The sequence below is a fragment of the Nycticebus coucang genome, chromosome 2 (genome assembly GCF_027406575.1).
Source record: "Nycticebus coucang isolate mNycCou1 chromosome 2, mNycCou1.pri, whole genome shotgun sequence".
In the NCBI taxonomy this organism is placed as follows: domain Eukaryota; kingdom Metazoa; phylum Chordata; class Mammalia; order Primates; family Lorisidae; genus Nycticebus; species Nycticebus coucang.
In genome coordinates this window covers 147,306,369-147,324,737 of record NC_069781.1, presented here as the reverse complement: position 1 = coordinate 147,324,737, position 18,369 = coordinate 147,306,369, and the positions used below count along the sequence as shown (strand labels likewise).

General features: G+C 43.8%; 1 protein-coding gene across 2 annotated transcripts in view; it reads left to right on the top strand.

Moving 5' to 3' along the window:
- The window catches only part of N4BP1 (NEDD4 binding protein 1), a 65,641-nt gene extending 47,620 nt beyond the window's left edge, over positions 1–18,021 (top strand). For both annotated transcript variants that reach the window (XM_053582105.1, XM_053582106.1), the window contains exons 3-7: positions 5,818–5,948; positions 7,411–7,507; positions 10,209–10,316; positions 13,026–13,133; positions 17,253–18,021. In XM_053582105.1, coding sequence (XP_053438080.1) covers positions 5,818–5,948; positions 7,411–7,507; positions 10,209–10,316; positions 13,026–13,133; positions 17,253–17,610 — 802 coding nt within the window. In that variant the 3' untranslated portion in view covers positions 17,611–18,021. The remainder of the gene's footprint in view (positions 1–5,817; positions 5,949–7,410; positions 7,508–10,208; positions 10,317–13,025; positions 13,134–17,252) is intronic.
- Positions 18,022–18,369: the final 348 nt, after the last annotated feature.

The window sequence follows — 18,369 nt, the reverse complement described above, 5'->3', positions numbered from 1 at the left end:
AGAATTATCTAAGTAAAAATGTAAAACCTAATTTCAGTCACCCGTGGATAGTCCAAGCCCAGCACTAGTTCCTCATTGTTACGATTTCTTGAGCCAAGTGATGGCATAAAATTTAGGTCATCGTTGTGAGTAATACTAATCCTTTTTCACTTTTCTGTATGTGGAAAGATTTTCAAAATTGGTGTTCAAAGAATGAGAAATGCAAATGAACATAGAATGTGCAGTGATAATGATACTTTAAAAAACCCTTTTGGAGTAGTAACTAACACATTTCTCAGAGGGGTCACTGTTAAGATTCAGAGTGTGGCTCCTGCCCATGACAGGAAGTGCTGTGTCCTGTCCCTTCCCCCTTTGCCCACAGTGTCCCTCCTAGGCATTGTGACACCCACCTATTTCCTAACACCCTGGAGTACAGTACTGTCTCTTAAAAACCACTGATTAGTGCCCTAAGGGGAAATGTGCAAGCTGACTTTCATTAATTTTTTTGAAAACTGATGATTTGGGGAGGATTTGCATTTTCTTCGAATTCACAGATGTCTCAGTTTAAAAGCAGCACTTTTACAAAAGGATGTGTTCCCCTGGAAAGACAGACTTATACTTAATTTGATGTAGATTGATCTGAAAATACCAGTAATTAGTATTATTCTAGGGGAGAAACTGCTTGCCGGGCATAGGGTTTTATTTTGGAGTAAAGGGAGTGTTTGGATGTAAGCAACAGTTGCTGAGCATTGTGAACTCAGCAGATACCATCGGCATTTTATATTATGTGAATTTGAACTCAATAACATTTTTTTAAGTTGGAAAAAATATCAACACTTATTTTATAGTTGACTTAATGTTTAGTGTGATTTAGATTAGATCAAATTCCACTGAGGACCTAAACCGTGTCTGTGTTATTCACTGAACTGCCCCTAATGTCCGTAGCCTCTGATACACAGTAGGTTACTCAATAAAGGCTTGTTGGTAAATAGATGAATTAAAGACTTAAAGATAGACTGGGATTTTCTTTTCTTTTTAAGAAGTGGAGTTTCAGTCTATTGCCCAAGCTGGACCCAAACTCCTGGCCGCAAGTGATCCTTCCATCTCAACCACCTTAGTAGTTGAAACTACTGGCAAGTGCTGCTGTACCCAGCTTAAAATTATTTATTTATTTATTTGTTTATTTTATTTTTTAGAGACAGAGTCTCACTTTGTCACCCTCAGTAGAGTGCTATGGCGTCACAACTCACAGCAAACTCCAGCTCTTGGGCTTAGGTGATTCTCTTGCCTCAGCCTCCCAAGTAGCTGGGACTACAGGCGCCTGCCACAACACCCGGCTATTTTTTCGTTGCAGCCATCATTGTTATTTGGCAGGCCCAGGCTGGATTTGAATCTGCCAGCTCAGGTGTATGTGGCTGGCACCTTAGCTGCTTGAGCCACAGGCACCAAGCCACACCTGGCTATTTTTTTGTTGCAGTTACAGTTTGTCCGGGGCCGGTTTCTTTTTCTTTTTTTTTTTTTTTGTAGAAACAGTGTCTCACTTTATGGCCCTTGGTAGAGTGCTGTGGCCTCACACAGCTCACAGCAACCTCCAACTCCTGGGCTTAAGCAATTCTCTTGCCTCAGCCTCCCGAGCAGCTGGGACTGCAGGCGCCCGCCACAACGCCCAGCTATTTTTTGGTTGCAGTTTGGCCAGGGCCGGGCTTGAACCCGCCACCCTCGGTATATGGGGCCGGTGCCCTACCAACTGAGCCACAGGCGCCGCCCCTGGGGCCGGTTTCTAACCCACCACCCTCGGTATATGGGGCTGGCGCCCTACTCACTTAAGTCACAGGTGCCGCCCTAGCTTAGAATTTTTTAAGTGGGTTTTTGTCACTCATTCATAACTTCATGGTTACTATTCCAGTAACCAATTTATATTAAATTTTAACTTAGGTCATATATTTAATTCCACAAATATTTGGGATCCTAAAGCTGGAACACTTTGTTATATATCAGGCACTGTATTTTTAAAAACATACTATTCATACTGTGTGAGGAAAAAGTATAATGTATATATAGCATGAAATGGCTTAAAAGTCTTGTCCAGGGCCTCGGCGCCTGTGGCTCAAGCAGCTTAGGCGCCAGCCACATACACCTGAGCTGGTGGGTTCCAATCCAGCCCGGGCCCACCAAACAACAATGCCGGCTGCAACGAAAAAATAGCTGGGCGTTGTAGTGGGCACCTGTAGTCCCAACTACTCGGGAGGCTAAGGCAAGAGACTTGCTTGAGCCCAGGAGTTGGAGGTTGCTGTGAGCTGTGATGCTACAGCACTCTATCCAGGGTGACAGCTTGAGGCTCTGTCTCAAAAAAAAAAAAAAAAAAAAAAAGTCTTGTCCAGGGTTACACAGATAATGAAATTTGCACCAAAATGTCTCTTCCCAAACCCCCCTTGAACACACCTTGTCCATCCCACAGAAGTTGTGGTTGGGATTTTCAGGCCTTGGCCTCATTGGATACTTAAGTCTTGGGTTGCATAAGAACTGGTGAGTAAACCTCACTCATTTGACCCACTAGTTGGGGGAAGTAGTTAAAAGGAAATTTGAGTTCTTAAGCAATAGGATCCTTTGGTGTGAACCCCACCCTGAAGCAGCCTGGACTCACCCTTTCTTGTGTTTCTGCAAAGCCTTTGTTTATTTGCCTATCTAGTGTAATGTCTATGGCTTGTATACACCGTGAGAAATTCCAGAATACTCTGCTTACTGCTGCCAATTATGTTAATATATATCTTTACTTGGTTTTTCCCTCTTGTCACCGTGAATGAGTCAAGTGATGAGTCAGTGGAAATTGTCTGCGGTGTGTGGCTAGACTTCACAGTGGTGGCCAAATAACACTCAAGCTTTGTCAGTCTGAAACTCCAGCCTTAGAGCACCTGACTTATCTAGGTTGATAATTTCCATGTTGATGAGATTTGCCCCTTCACTTGGCTAGAACTATGTATTTTAACCATTTTTATGCTAGTCAGTTGTATCAGGGTTCCATCCATGGCCGTTTTTATTAAGTGGAAGCTATAGAAGGAAACCACTTTTTCATGGTAGTTCAGAAAGGGCTTTCCACTATTGCCCCACGCTGCCCTAAGTTTTTATCAGCTGTGTGTCACCCATCTATCTCTACTTTTGACACTCTTCCTTTTGGTTGACTGCCTGCTATAATTTGGGAAACAAACTGATGATATAACTTGTTCCAATTGTATGGAAACAGGAATTTAAATCTCTCTTAAGAGTCTGAAGACCCAGCCTTCCATGACCAGTAGCTATTCATTTTGCACTTAGAGCTGGGGGCCCCAGAGCATTGGCTTTCCTGTAGGTAGAGTGATGTTCATAAACTTTGCATACAGACTTTGTCTCTGGGTCTAAATAGGCAGTTGATCAGGGTTTATCTGTCGACAAGCTGCTCTAGTTTGATTGCAGAGACATAGGAGTCAGTGGTGATTAAGCTGCTGTCTGCCTGGTTAGGGTGTTGAACTTGAAGTAGAAAGGGGCCCTAATGGACCTTCCTATTAATTTAAGGACAATAATTTGGCTCCAGTTTTTTTTTTCTTTCTTTTATTTTCAGGGTGAATCTGCAGCTCTGGAGATTTTTCAGAGTATTAAAAATTATGTCACTGGGAATAACACTTTGGAACTTGAGAGCTAATGTTTCTAGAAGCTCCATTTATTTCTCTCTGTGCTTTTCTAAGTTAGCAGAATTCATCTCTCTGCATTTCTGCCCTTTTTATTTAGAGACCCAATGGAACGGAATTGGGTCCTCTGCCTCTATCCAGTTCGCACTATTGCTATCAGCAGGTACATTTAAGGAAAAGAGGAAAAGTCAACAGAGCACAGTTGCGTATCTACTGAAGAGACGAGAAGGGCCTTCTTAAGCTTCTCCAGCACATCTCTCAGGGGTTCATTCTGAGGACCAAATGTACATGTCCCCTGGTTTTTCTAAGAATCAGTTGGTTTCTGTATTATAAAATTGTCATTTTAGGGCCGTGGGTAATGTTAACTTTAGACCTGTTCTTACTGTTAAGCAATTAAGAGTAATGGACGAGTTATTATTTTGTAAAGAGTGAATAGGACCCCTTTAAAAATGACCACAGTCTTTTTTTCTAGTAGCAAAGGTCATTTTGCTATGTTCTTGGCATATTTTGAATGCTTTTAAGATAAACAGATCACTCCTGAATTATTTCATCACGAACGGGTTTGTTCACTTGTGTGTATTTTCTGGGATAAGAGCCTCTGCAGTTTTCTTATTTCTGGTTCACTAAAAAAGAGAGTGGACTTTACCCTCTCAAAAGAGTTAGTGAGCAGCTTTTCTCATTCTCTCATGGTGTTAGGTGCTTGTGAAGTGTCCAGCCAATTCCTGCTCTCGAGGAACGCAGGTGCCATTGGAGTGACACCACCGCTGTGGAGTGAGGGACTGGGCACTGGACAGGAGTGAGGAAGCAGGAGCCCGATCCAGCTCATCCCCCTCCAGCTGTACAACCAGGGCAGATTGCTCTAAGTGTCTCCTCATTTCTAGCAAGTATCCGAATTCATCCTATCCCTGTGGTTCCGGCGCAGCAAACCAGATAGGAAGTCAGAGGAGAAGGAGGTGGCCGAGAGAGGACCTGTGTTTAGAGATAGCTTCCTAGAAAGGAGGGCTGCATTTCAGTACTGAGGGCGTTTGAAGGAGCCAGGGAAAGGTGTAAGAGCGGGGCCTACTACAGCACTTCCAAGTGAAATGAATATTCATGGAGAGTTTTGATATTGTGGCACTAGATGTGGAGAGAAGACAGGACTGAAGATTGAGAATTCATTGTCACTCAAGTACAGGTGATCACTGAGGCAAAGAAGAGATTATGCTAATCTCATGAATTGTAGCGTCACAGTTTGAGGTTTTGATTTTTGTTCTCTTTCTTAATACTCATGGGTAGACAAACCGATTACTACCTACAGAATTTTAAACTTATGAAACATTCTTCTTTTTTACCTCCACTTCTGGAGAATAAAATTTAAATATTTTTCTTCCTTTCTTTTGACAAGTGTCACTGGATTTGGGGGAGGGAAGTACATTTTTAATCCTCTGTTGTTTCTTTACCTCTTTCCCTTGGATTCTGCTCCAATCCATGGAGGCCCTTTCCCTGGCTCCTTCAAATGCCCTCAGGACTGAACTGCAGCCCCCTTTCTAGGAAGCTACCTCTAGACCCAGGCCCTCTGTCCCGCCTCCCTCTCCTCTGACTTCCTGTTTGCTGCACCGGACCCAATTTGTTTGAGTCTTGCCCTCAACTTGTCCCCTGGTGGCTGCAGCCTTGGGTGTGGGAGTGCTGATGGCCACACCACATCATCTTCACCCCATCCTCCGTCACAGGACTGAGCGTCAATCAGTACAGCTACTAAATTGTTTCTGCATCAGCAACCAATTTCTTAAAAGTAATAAAAAATGCTTCAGAGGCCAATGACTAGGCAGGACTTAAAAATAATATTTTTTTCCCAATAGAGTAGGCTCTTTAGAAAAAAAAAAAAAGCAGTAAACAAGTATGATCATGAAGTTCACAATCACAGAGCCTTGTACCACAACAGCACACCCAATTACATCAACTAAACAAAAATGCAAGAAAAATCATACGGTTCTAGGGATTTTTCTTAGAACAATCGGGTGATGAGAGAATGTCTCCCACGGTGGGTGCTGACTTGACTTTGCAAAGTAGCAGGCAGCTAAATGCCAAAAAAAGTTTTAAAAAAAAAGGAAGAAAGAAATTTTGCATGTGGATTTTATCTGTATTCATAGTGACATTTGATATGCTTTAAGCTGAAATAAAATTTATTTTCTTCCAGCCATGGTCTGAAAAAGTTCTTTTCTTGTCGTGGAATTGCAATTGCAGTTGAATATTTTTGGAAGCTCGGCAACAGAAACATCACTGTATTTGTCCCTCAGTGGAGAACAAGACGTGATCCTAATGTCACAGGTGAGACAAACCGAATTTTTCTAGGTTGCTAACTAGATGTTGGATGAGTTGGCTCAGAATTACAGCACGTGGCTGCTCAGCATAGAGCCGCGTGCCAGGGACAGCAGCAGGGAGTACACAGCAGGGAGACTTGGAGGGGGGACAGGTGGAAAATTAACATCGTTCCTTATACAGAAAGATGTGTTTGAGTTCATCACATCACAAAAGTTTTCTTTTAACTTTCTAAAAAGTAAAATATGTCTTTCCGTTCATCTGTTTAGATAGAATTTTTGAGGTCATTTATAAATTTGTTTCCGTTCATCTGTTTAGATATAATTTTTGAGGTCATTTATAAATTTGTTACCTTTAAATATAATGTCTTTTTAGCAGCCTGTTTAAGGGTTTAATATGAATCAATTTCCGTTAACTGTAAAGTACTTTGTGGCTGACCTTCAGGCTACCTGTGAAAGATTCGAACTTAGTATCAATCATGAAGTGTTCCAGAGAAACCTCAGGCTGTTTGTGTCTTAGGTCATGGGTGGAAGGCTGGTGAAAGGGCTTTGCCCAGCAGCTCAGAGCACTTAGAAATAAAAAGTAGATGGGAGGGAGAAAGGGAAGGAGGGTGACGATGAGACTTGCCCAACACATTAACCAGGAAGTGAAACTTAGTCACTAGTGAGGTGGAAATGGTCAAACCACATGTTTCCCAAGTATTCCCAAGTTCTCTCATTTTGAAGAGCGTATTTGTCTTGAACAGAAGGTCCATGAGGATTGAGCAGATGCACTCACTTTGTAGTTAGTTTTGCACTTTGGTATTGACAGTCTTCTAGTCCTTACATACTGTGCAGCTCTAGGACAGAAAGCACTGCCGGGCAGCGAGTGCCATCTTGACGGGTGCAGGGGTGGGAATCTGAAAAGCCCTGAGCTTTTAGCTTCCTTTGCCCATTGCTGGTTATCTAAAGTGTGACTTTGGCCCCACTGTCTCCTGTGTCACCATCCACCCCCATGAAACCCAGTAAACATTTGTACAAACAAGAGAAGTTAGGAGGGCAGCTGCAGGCAGACTTTGGAGAGGGGCCTTCCTTGAGAGTGGGCCGAGCAGCTGGTCCCTCGCCCTGCCCTAATCCGTGTATTCTTGTCATCCTGATGTCTTCCACTTCTTGTAATGTGACCCTGAAAAAGTTCTTGACAGCAGGTTTCCTTAAATATAAGTTTATGGTTCACTTTTCTTAATTTGATAAGCAAATGAATTGAACCTTTTTGTGTTTTAAAAAATAGCTAGTCAGTTTATACATTGCACTTGCCACAGTATGGGTCTTGCTTTTTTTTTTTTTTCCTTCCCAGTGGGTTAGTAAAATTGAGTCAATAGAAAAAAAGCTTTTTACTACTCTACAAGTGAAACACGTGGGTATATTTTCATTTGTTTACATATCTGAGAAGATAGCCGTTTTCTGAATGTGTATTCAACTTATTCCACGAACAGAACAACACTTCTTAACCCAGCTCCAGGAGCTCGGAATATTATCTTTAACTCCTGCCCGGATGGTGTTTGGAGAAAGAATCGCCTCTCATGATGACAGGTATGAAAGGCCCTTTTCCTTCCTCAGGAGTGAGTGGGGTGGAGAGCAGCCAGCACCTCTGCTGGACGGGCCCACACTCTCCAGGACTCACTCCACTTGGGGTGCTGAGAAGTTTAACATTTATTATCAGTAAGATGATGTGAACAGTCTATGTATGGTTTTAGGAACATCACAAAAGAAGCTGCTGAATTAAGAGGTTTGGTTTGGTTTTTAATAAAACATGGCTGAAAAATCTGTAAGTAAACACAGATGCTTAATGTGGGCTTCTTTGGTACATGTTTTGTACAAGTAACATCTTCTTTTGTACAAGTAACATCTGTCTCAGCAGGCAACCTCAAAAGTGGTTTTCACATAGTGTCTATCTCCTGTTCTACTTTTGGCCACTGACTTAGTGTGTTCCAGTGTGTCCTCCACAGAATGGAAGACGTCTCAGCAGGCCCTGGTGTGATAGGAGCGAGCTGCACTTCCCAAGTTGCTATGTCACTCAGAAAGTAGGTGCTGCTGCACCTGGTCACCGACATTTTGTATTTTTTTTTCCTAAAAACTACTGAGCACTCACCAAGTCCAGCGCAGTAGCTCAGTGTGCACAGCACGGTTCTGGGGACATGTGGAGCTCAGCAGCACCTCCTGCCCTGAAGAGCTTGTGGTCTAGAGAAAGTGCACAGGGAAGTAGTAGTAGAGGAGAATTGCCTGAGAGAAAGTTCTAGACTTACCCAGTGGCATTAGGACAGTTTTTAAAATGTTCCTCCCAGTGTGGAATTAGAAGCATGTCTGCCGGTGTTTGGGGCCTGGCCGTCAGCTGCCTGTGGTTCCCACTCACAGCTGTTTATTTTTATCTATCTACTAGAACTACAGCCTCCTCCCACCCCCGGCTTTTGCTTTAATGTTCCACCTAGTATTCCCCCCACTGGAGATTGTGTCTAGCTTGCACCCAAGCTAGTGAGTGGTAGTTGGTGGGTAAGAGATGAGAAGAGGGCTGTGGCAGGGGACGGGGATTTGGGACTGCAGCAGACGTTTGTTCACCAAAAGGGCCTTTCCTTGCACCAGAGTGTTGTGAGAGACCAGATTTGATGCGGGAGAATCAGAGGAGCTGAAGGAGAGGGTAGCTTGTGGAGAAAGTGGCAGGAGTGAGAAGTACAGTGTGGAAGCCACTTCCCGCTCAGCACTGTGACACTGGGCAGGGACCCTGCAGGGTTCGGATCCTCTGACCCTACAGCTTTGTTCTCACACCAGCAGGGTTCAAACCCTTGTACAAGTATGCTTGCTAAGTTTTTGCTTCATTTGTGTGGTTCTTTGGGTCTTTAGAGGACATGAATATATGTCCTAATTCATAGTTCTTGCACTCAGAAGCCTTACTACCTATTTTTATTAATACTTCTGAGCAGATGTCACCACTTAACAATTCAGGGTGGCGCCTGTGGCTCAAGGAGTGGGGCGCCGGTCCCATATGCCGGAGGTGGCGGGTTCAAACTCAGCCCCGGCCATAAAAACCACAAAAAAAAAAAAAAAAAAAACAATTCATGCAACTTAGAAATAATTTGTAAAATGTTCATTGATAAAGAACTAAATTAATTTTCATGATTTCCTAAGATCACTGAAACTAATGAAGTTTGTTTTTTAAATTCCCTTTAAGTATTTACTACTGTTGATTAAAGCATTTTTTAATTCCAGTGATTCTCTTAATTTACTGTTTCATTATCTTTGTTTACATTGCCTTAGACAAATGTAGTCATCCTGACTTAAGGGATAAACTTCACATTCTCCTCACAGATCTCTAAGAGAGTTTTCAACATGAGTAATCTCTAGCCATGAAATAGAATACTATTAATTCTTAACCTTTTCCATCACCACATACCCTTCCACAACTTCCATTAGAGTGAATCTGTAACTGAAGCACTAAACAGAAAGTTCTACACATCTCTTCTTAAATTGGCAAAAATTAGGAACCTGTCAATTTTAAAAAACATGGGCCAGGAGAGGTGGCTCACACCTATAATCCTAGCACTTTGGGAGGCCAAGGCAGGTGGATTGCCTGAGCTCAGGAGATGGAGACCAGCTTGAGTAAGGGCAGACCCCATCTCTAAAAATAGCCGGGCATTGTAGCGAGTACCTATAGTCCCAGCTACTCAGGAGGCTGAGGCAAGAGAATCGCTTGTGCCCAAGAGTTTGAGGTTGCTGTGAGCTGTGACTCCATAGCACTCTACCAATGGTGACAAAGTGAAACTCCATTTCAAAAAAAAAAAAAAAAATTTTTTTTATCTTTTAAGTGAAAAGATAAAAAAAAAAAATACAAATGGCAAGGCTGACTTAACCAAACAGCTAATCTTACAACCAAAATAGTGTAGCCTAGCAACTAAAACCTGAGCAATGATTCAACAGCTCACCAATTCTAATTCATTCTCCACTCTGGGCCTTGTACATTTGTATTACTACCATTTATTGATGGTGTGAATTATAGTTGGGATCAAGTGGAAAAAGATTAGGTTGTAGGAAAAATAACTTTTTTATAATCATAATTTCAGATAGTCACCATTTTTAATTAATGTTTAGTTGACAGGGGCTTAAGTTTCCCATGGCCTCACTTTGATGAAATTCTTTGGTGATTTTCCTATGAAGAAGATATTGCTTGTCTTCTTATGACACAGCTTCTCTAAAGTAGGGGTGCTTGTTGCTCATTTTAAATTCCTTTATATTACTATAGGTTTCTACTCCACTTAGCAGACAAAACTGGTGGCATAATTGTAACAAATGATAACTTCAGAGAATTTGTGACTGAATCCGTTTCTTGGCGAGAAATTATTACAAAAAGGTAATATGCTCTTTGTCTTTAGATAGAAATTTTTTGGTTTGTTTCCATTTGCATTTTGTTTGTTTTTTGTCCCAGGGCCCTTCAGGAGGCAGTGTGGGACCACATTATCAGCACCTGTGCTGCACACACAGTCCACAGGTGGCTGACCACTGGGTGATCAGCATAAAGTAGTAGAGCCAGGAGTGGGCGTGTCGTGTGGCCACGTGGAGTCTTCTAAGAGGACAGCACCATCTTGCATGACACAAGGGCAAAGTTAACTGGCACAGTTAACTGTGATGGAGCACAGATGGCCTCCTGACTTGGTGCCCTGGGAGACTGGCTGGCCACTGGGCCTGGGAAGGGAGGGTTAGACTTCAGACACTGCAGTTTCAACTCTGAAATACTCCACCAAGATGACAGGACCAAAAGCAGTTGCTCATTGGGATTCACTTCTTGGGGGTCGGGAGAAACTATTTCTACTTTTTAATATCTGATGCTTTTCTTGAGCTTTTTACAATCATGGTTAATGTCTATATTAAAACATGTTTTGGCTCGGCACCCCGTAGCACAGTAGTTTCGGTGCCAGCCACATGCACCAAGCCTGGAGGGTTCAAACCCAGCCCAGGCCAGCTAGACAACAATGACAACTGCAACAAAAAAATAGCCAGGCATTGTGGCAGGCGCCTATAGTCCCAGGTACTTGGGAGGCTGAGGCAAGAGAATTGCTTAAGTCCAAAGTTTGAGGTTGTTGTGAGCTGTGACGCCACGGCATTCTACCGAGGGCGATAGGGTGAGACTGTCTCCAAAAAAAAAAAAAAAAAAAGTTTTCCTGTAGTCCCAGCTACTCGGGAGGCTGAGGCAAGAGAATCGCTTAAGCCCAGGAGTTGGAGGTTGCTGTGAGCTGTGTGATGCCATGGCACTCTACCGAGGGCCATAAAGTGAGACTCTGTCTCTAAAAAAAAAAAAAAAAAAGTTTTGACACCATCCAAAATAACAAAATTAAGTCAAGATTTTAGTATTCATTGCTAAGCAATTTTTGATGAGACTATATGAATGTTTCTATCTGCTGGAAAACTGCCTTAAGATCAGTGAACACTGGCTTCTAGGCTTTCTGTTAACAAAAAGCATCACCTGATCAGTTATTTAAAAACTAAAGCAAGAGTCTATGGTAGTTTCAGGGATAAGTTGTGTATGCCACAAATCTTAAAACATGAACATACTTGGGCGGTACCTGTGGCTCAAGGAGAAGGGTGTTGACCCTATATACCGGAGGTGGTGGGTTCATGGTGGGTTCAAACCCAACCCTGGCCAAAAACTGCCACAAAAAAAAATGAACATACTCAAACTAAATATAACTAGTGCTATAATTAGATATTTATGTCTGTTGCAGTTTCACAGTTTCCCCTTATCTGGGATTTTTATTTTGCTAAATTATTAGAGGACTTTAGAAAAAGATTCTTTATTATAAATGCCTAGATGAGTTAATTATTTTATGCATTTCCACCCATGTATGCTTAAAAAGCTGCTGTTGGCAGCTGAGCCATGAATCAGTCTTTGACCCAAGCACAGTTAATGAGCTGCTGATCTTCCAGGGCGTGTTGCTGTTGGGTCTCTGCCCTGGGCTCATTGTCACTACTTATGGGGCATTCATCTCTGAATACATGGAGTATTTAGATGCAGTTGGAACTCATATTCTCAAGCCAACCCATTGCTTTCAGAATCTGCAAAAGCAAGGCAGAAATAAGACCTGGCCAACAAGCACGGGAATGTGAACTTTTTTTTTCCCCCTCATATTCCCCAGATTTGATGAAGAATGCTCTACTGACCCCAGATTTTCTTTCTTCATAAATCATATTGTTTTCCTTTTTAACAAGATTGTTTTCAGTGGGTTTGCTTATGGACACACTTATAACCAGTTCTCTTTTTTTTTTTCCAATTTATTTATTTTTTTATTAAATCATAGCTGTGTACATGAGTATGATCATGGGGCACCATACACACATTTGATTCACACTAGTTAACATAGCTTTCCTGGAATTTTCTTAGTTATTTTGCCAAGACCTTTACATTCCACATTTACTAAGATTCACATATACCCTTGTAAGATGCACCGCAGGTGATAACCAGTTTTCTTAAAAAAAAAATTAAACCTTAATTGGGTAGCTGTGGGGTCCTAAGCTGGCAGCCTTCAAATCTTATTCCTCAAAGTTATATTGAAAGTTATATTAGGCTCGGCGCCTATGGCTCAAGCGGCTAAGGCACCAGCCACATATACCTGAGCTGGTGGGTTTGAATCCAGCCCGGGCCACCAAGCAACAATGATGGCTGCAACCAAAAAATAGCTGTGCGTTGTGGCAGGTGCCTGTAGTCCCAGCTACTTGGGAGGCTGAGGTAGGAGAATCACTTAAGCCCAAGAGTTGAAGGTTGTTATGAGCTGTGATGCCATGGCACTCTCCCCAGCATGACAACTTGAGGTTCTGTCTCAAAAAATAAAGAAAGAAAAGAAAGTTATATTAGAAGCTGCGGCTTTACAAACTAGGATACAAATCTGAAAGTCTTGATGAGAAATTTGAAGGCCAGCTGTGATAGTTTCTTACTCTTACTTGTGTCCAAAAAAGAAAGTAAAATGGTTTAATGTGGATGGTTTTTGTTTCTTTTGCTTCCCCTGAAGGCAGTTAAGCAGGCTTAGAATTTATAGGCTGACCTGACCATGGCCTGTCTGTGTTGCAGACTGCTTCAGTATACATTTGTGGGGGACATATTTATGGTTCCTGATGATCCTCTGGGAAGAAGTGGACCTCGATTAGAAGAATTTCTTCGGAAGGAAGTCATTCTCAGGTATTTCCCTTTCCACACTGTCTTATATTTAAACATTTATTTCAGGTAGGGTGTGGTGGCTCATGCCTATGTTCCCAGCACTTTGGGAAGCTGAGGCAGAGGAAGATTGCTTGAGTCCAGGAGTTTGAGACCATCCCAGGCAACATAGTACCCAGCACTTTGGGAAGCTGAGGCAGAGGAAGATTGCTTGAGTCCAGGAGTTTGAAACCATCCCAGGCAACACAAACCCCATCTCTACAAAAACAACAAAAAATTGGCTGGAGGGCGGCGCCTGTGGCTCAGTCGGTAAGGCGCCGGCCCCATATACCCAGGGTGGCGGGTTCAAACCCGGCCCCGGCCAAACTGCAACCAAAAAATAGCTGGGCGTTGTGGCGGGCGCCTGTAGTCCCAGCTACTCGGGAGGCTGAGGCAAGAGAATCGCTTAAGCCCAGGAGTTGGAGGTTGCTGTGAGCTGCGTGAGGCCACGGCACTTTACCGAGGGCCATAAAGTGAGACTCTGTCTCTACAAAAAAAAAAAAAAAATTGGCTGGACATTATTGTCAGTGCCTTAGTCCTAACTACTCAGGAAGCTTAAGGCAGGGGGATCGCTTGAGTCCAAGAGTTAAAGGCTGCTCCAAGCTATGATTTTTTTGACTCTTGTAAAAAAAAAAAAACAAAGAAAAGAAAAAAATTTCAACTAAGTTATTTGTGCCTTAGTGCAAATGCTGTCATTAAAGACTAAAAATGGCGGCAGCACCCGTAGCTGAGTGGGTAGAGCACCGGCCACATATACCAAGGCTGGCAGGTTCAAACCAGGCCTGGGCTAGCTAAAACAACAATGACAACTGCAACAACAACAAAAATATATGGCTCAGCGCCTGTGGCTCAAGCGGCTAAGGTGCCAACCACATAACACCTGAGCTGGTGGGTTCGAATCCAGCTGTTGTGCGTGCGCTTGTAGTCCTAGCTACTTGGGAGGGAGAGGCAGGAGAATCGCTTCACCCGAGGAGTTGGAGGTTGCTGTGAGCTATGATGCCACAGCACTCTACCCAGAGTGACAGCTTGAGGCTCTGTCTCAAAAAAAAAAAAACATATCTGGGTGTTGTGGTGGGTGCCTGTAGTCCCAGCTGCTTGGGAGGCTGAAGCAAGAGAATCACTTAAGCCCCAGAGTTTGAAGTTGCTGTGAGCTTTGATGCCATAACACTCTACCCAGAGGAACAACTTGAGACTCTGTCTAAAAAAAAAAAGAAGAAGAAAAAGATGGGCAGCGCCTGTGGCTCAGTGAGTAGGGCACCGGCCCCATATACCAAGGGTGGCGGGTTCAAACCCAGCCCCGGCCAAACTGCAACAAAAAGATAGCCAGATGTTGTGGGCATCTTTAGTCCCAGCTACTTGGGAGGCTGAGGCAAGAGAATTGCCTAAGCCCAGGGGTTGGAGGTTGCTGTGAACTGTGTGATGCCAGAGCACAAGACTGTCTCTCCAAAAAAAAAAAAAAAAACAAAAAATGTCACTTTAATTTTTTTTTTAATCCTTAGATTTGCTGCTAGCGTTATGTATGTGGAAACCGATCAAGAAAGCACTCTGCATTTATAATTGGGTCCTTTTGGTTTTAATCCTAGGGGAGGATAGGGAGCCAAACTTTTTTTTTTTTGTAGAGACAGAGTCTCACTTTATGGCCCTCGGTAGAGTGCTGTGGCCTCACACAGCTCACAGCAACCTCCAACTCCTGGGCTTAAGCGATTCTCTTGCCTCAGCCTCCCGAGTAGCTGGGACTACAGGCGCCCGCCACAACGCCCGGCTATATTTTTTGGTTGCACTTCGGCCGGGGCCGGGTTTGAACCCGTCACCCTCGGTATACGGGGCTGGCGCCTTACCGACTGAGCCACAGGCGCCACCCTAAGCCAAACTTTTTTTTTTATGGGTCTAAAAAAGACAAAGAAAATTTTCTAAGTGGTGGTTACTTATTAGCAAATGCCTCTTGGATTCATTATGTAAGTATAATCTGGCTTTTCCACATTCATTTACTTTGAATGTATCATGCTTATATTAATTATTCAGGAATCACTACCTGAGGGAATTGACAATTACTTTCTACCTTCCCTGAATGGAAAAGCCAGGAGTCCATATTTATCTGAAATTGATCTGATAGTTTAGGTTTTCTTGTTAGAGTTTGGGCTTGTTTGTGGTTAAGACACCTTGCTAGTGGTAGTTTGTTTTCAGAATTCAGGTAACATTAAAACATTTAACTGAAGTTTTCTACCTGCCTAACGGCAGATCATATAACCTGATGACAGACATTTCCTCTTTTTTAAAACTAAAACAGGCTACACTTCTGTTTGTTTCCCAGAAGCTATTTGCATGGGGATGTTGGGGTAAACCGAAGGGAAGAGTTCTCCTGGCTTTTCAAGGGGGTGAAACTTTTCAAACTTCCAGCTGGTCTCTATAATAGGAGCCTTTGGGGTGGGGGTGGGGGTCCAAGGAGGTGCTAGGGAGGTAGGTTTTCATACACAGGTGTCTTCTGTTCAGGAGACCACCACAATTTTAGCTCCCAGGTCTTGTGAATTGTTCTCTTCTGAGCCTTTGGTCTTCCTACACAGATGAGGATTTACTAGTTCCCAGATTTCATCCTAAACATTTTGAACACCTACCAAGCATCGGTCCAGCCCATTTTCCCCCCACGCAGCTACCCTAGGAACCCCCTGCTGGGATCCTCAGGCCTGTGTGTGAGCATTGGATCAGTGGGGCAGACCCACTAGGAGGAGAGTCCCTACTTAGTCCGTGAGCAGCCTAGTGGTCAGCTCTGCCTGCACTTTTCTCTCACCTAAAGGCTCTTTTACAGAGCTGTTAACTAATTTGTTAATAATTTAGTAATCATTTTTCTCGCAGAAGGATTTAACTTTTAAAGTTAGTTGAGCTTTTGATTAGGAAAACTCTTCATCGATCCCCGTTTCTCAGCTGTAGGCAGGAGTCCTGTGGGAAGGTTTGGACGCCCTCCCCGCGCATGCCCATGTGGGTCAGCAGTAGGGGCACCAGCATCTCTGCAGACTTTGGCGGGGAAGAGAAATCCATGAAACAGCCTCTTACCTCTTTGCCAGAAGGGGCTACTTTTTTCTAGTACGTAAGAATCTTAAGCATAATCAATAGGAAACTTTTTTTTTGAGACGGTTTTTTTTGAGAACCCTGGAATGCAGTCGTGTTCTAGTAGCTCACTGCAGCCTCAGACTCTCTGAGCTCAAGTGATCCTCAGGCCTCAACCTCCTGATGAGTACCTGGGACTACATGCATGTATCACCACACCCAGCTAATTTTTAAATTTTTTGTAAGAGACTAATCTTACTATGGTGTTCAGCCTGTTACTGAACTCTTGGCCTCAAGCATTCCTCCCATCTTGGCCTCCCAAAGTGCTGGGATTATAGGTGCGAACCAATGTGTCTAGCCGGGGGTGGGGGGGTGGGGTCCCTTTTTCTGATTTCTGTCAGCCTGGGCCCTTTGCAGAATCAGAATCTCCAGAAGAGTAAGACCCAGTATATCTTTTGAAAGCTCCAGTGCAGTCTGGTGTAGAACCAAGCAGCTGGATGGACTCAGTCTTCACAGCAGCAGACCTGGGAGGTGGTATCCCTCCTAAAGAGCCTTCTCTCCCTGCTGATATCAGTCTAGGGTGGTGTCAGTGGAACCCTTGCAGGCTCTTCTGGACAGCTGACATCCCCACCTCTGCTGCAGTCTTGCTTCTTGCTTTGGAAGTCAAGAGCAGAGTTTTGAGCCTCAAGGACAACAGTAAAATTTTTTTTTTTTTTTTTTTTGAGAAAGAATCTCACTCTGTCTCCCTGGAAAGAGTGCTATGGCATCATAGCTCACAGTAACCTCAAACTCTTGGGCTCAAGAGATTCTCTTGTCTAGTCTCCCAAGTAGCTGGGACTACAGGTACCCACCATAAGCACACAGCTATTGTTAGAGACGGGATCTCGCTCTTGCTCTGGCTGGTCTCCAATTCCTGAGCTCAGGCAGTCCACCCGCCTCAGCCTCCCAGAGTGCTGGGATTATAGGCATGAGCCACTTGCACCCAGCCCAACAGTAGATATTTTAGATGGGTTTTTTATGTATCTTATAACCCAGCTCATCAAGACTTGCTTCCATTCACAGAGGCATGCAGCCCCTACTCAATGCCCTGCCAAATGTGGGTGTGTTTGACCCCAGCTTCAGAGTCCCTGGTACCCAGGCAACCAGCTCCAGCCACCAGCCTCCCACCCGGATCCAGGGTGCCCCTCCAAGCCACTGGCTTCCTCAGCAGCCCCACTTCCCACTCCTGCCGAACCTTCCCAGTATCCAGCAGAATCTGTCCATGCCAGCACAGAGGTCTTCTGCAGAGACCAACGAGCTGAGGGAAGCCCTCCTGAAGATCTTCCCCGACTCAGAGCAGAGGTTGAAAATTGATCAGATTCTGGTGGCCCATCCGTACATGAAAGATCTGAATGCGCTCTCTGCCATGGTGTTGGACTAAAGCCTGCACTGAGAGGCTGGAGCTCAGGGCCGGCTGATCTGACTCACGCTGGGGCCTGGGCCTGACGGGAACTAACATAATGTGAAGAGACTCACTTCCCAGTGTAAACGCTGTAGTATTGTATAGAAAAAAAATGTTTTGTGTACAAAAATATCAGAGTTTTCGAGACCAGCTTTTTTCTATATATAAATTATGCTGCTATTACAGACTTAACATTTTCTGTAAAAGGAAAGTCTACATTTTCTGCCTGTTCAGAACTGTTTAATAGCGGTTATTCTTGGGTGTATTTACATTTTTATGTTTTTTAAACTATTTTCCTTAAAGCTGAAAATATTGACAAATGCATATGGTTAGCCTTTATAAATAAAAAAGAGCTGCTTTCTTAAGGAAAGCAAGATCTCTTAAAGTATATTTTCTTGAGATGAACATATCATGTCACTAACATGAGGTGTGCTCACCCCTTCCAGCCTCCTCTGCCCTCACCCCGAGTTAGAGTCAGGACTTGGTTGGTTCTGTGGGTCTCCTGTTGGGGCCATTGCAGGAGTGACCAGTGGTGCCACCAGGTGGCGCCTTGTGCCCTGTGAATGAGCAGGGAGGAGTCAGGTAAGAACACCTGTACTGGGGGAAGACCTGGGGCTGGTGTGGAGCCCCCCTCCTTCCTCTTCCACCCTACAGAGGAGGAACAGAGGCCAGAGTGCTAACCGCCTGGACATGCCCACGTTCACACTTTGGGGTGGCCAGACAGAGACCAGAGCCCAA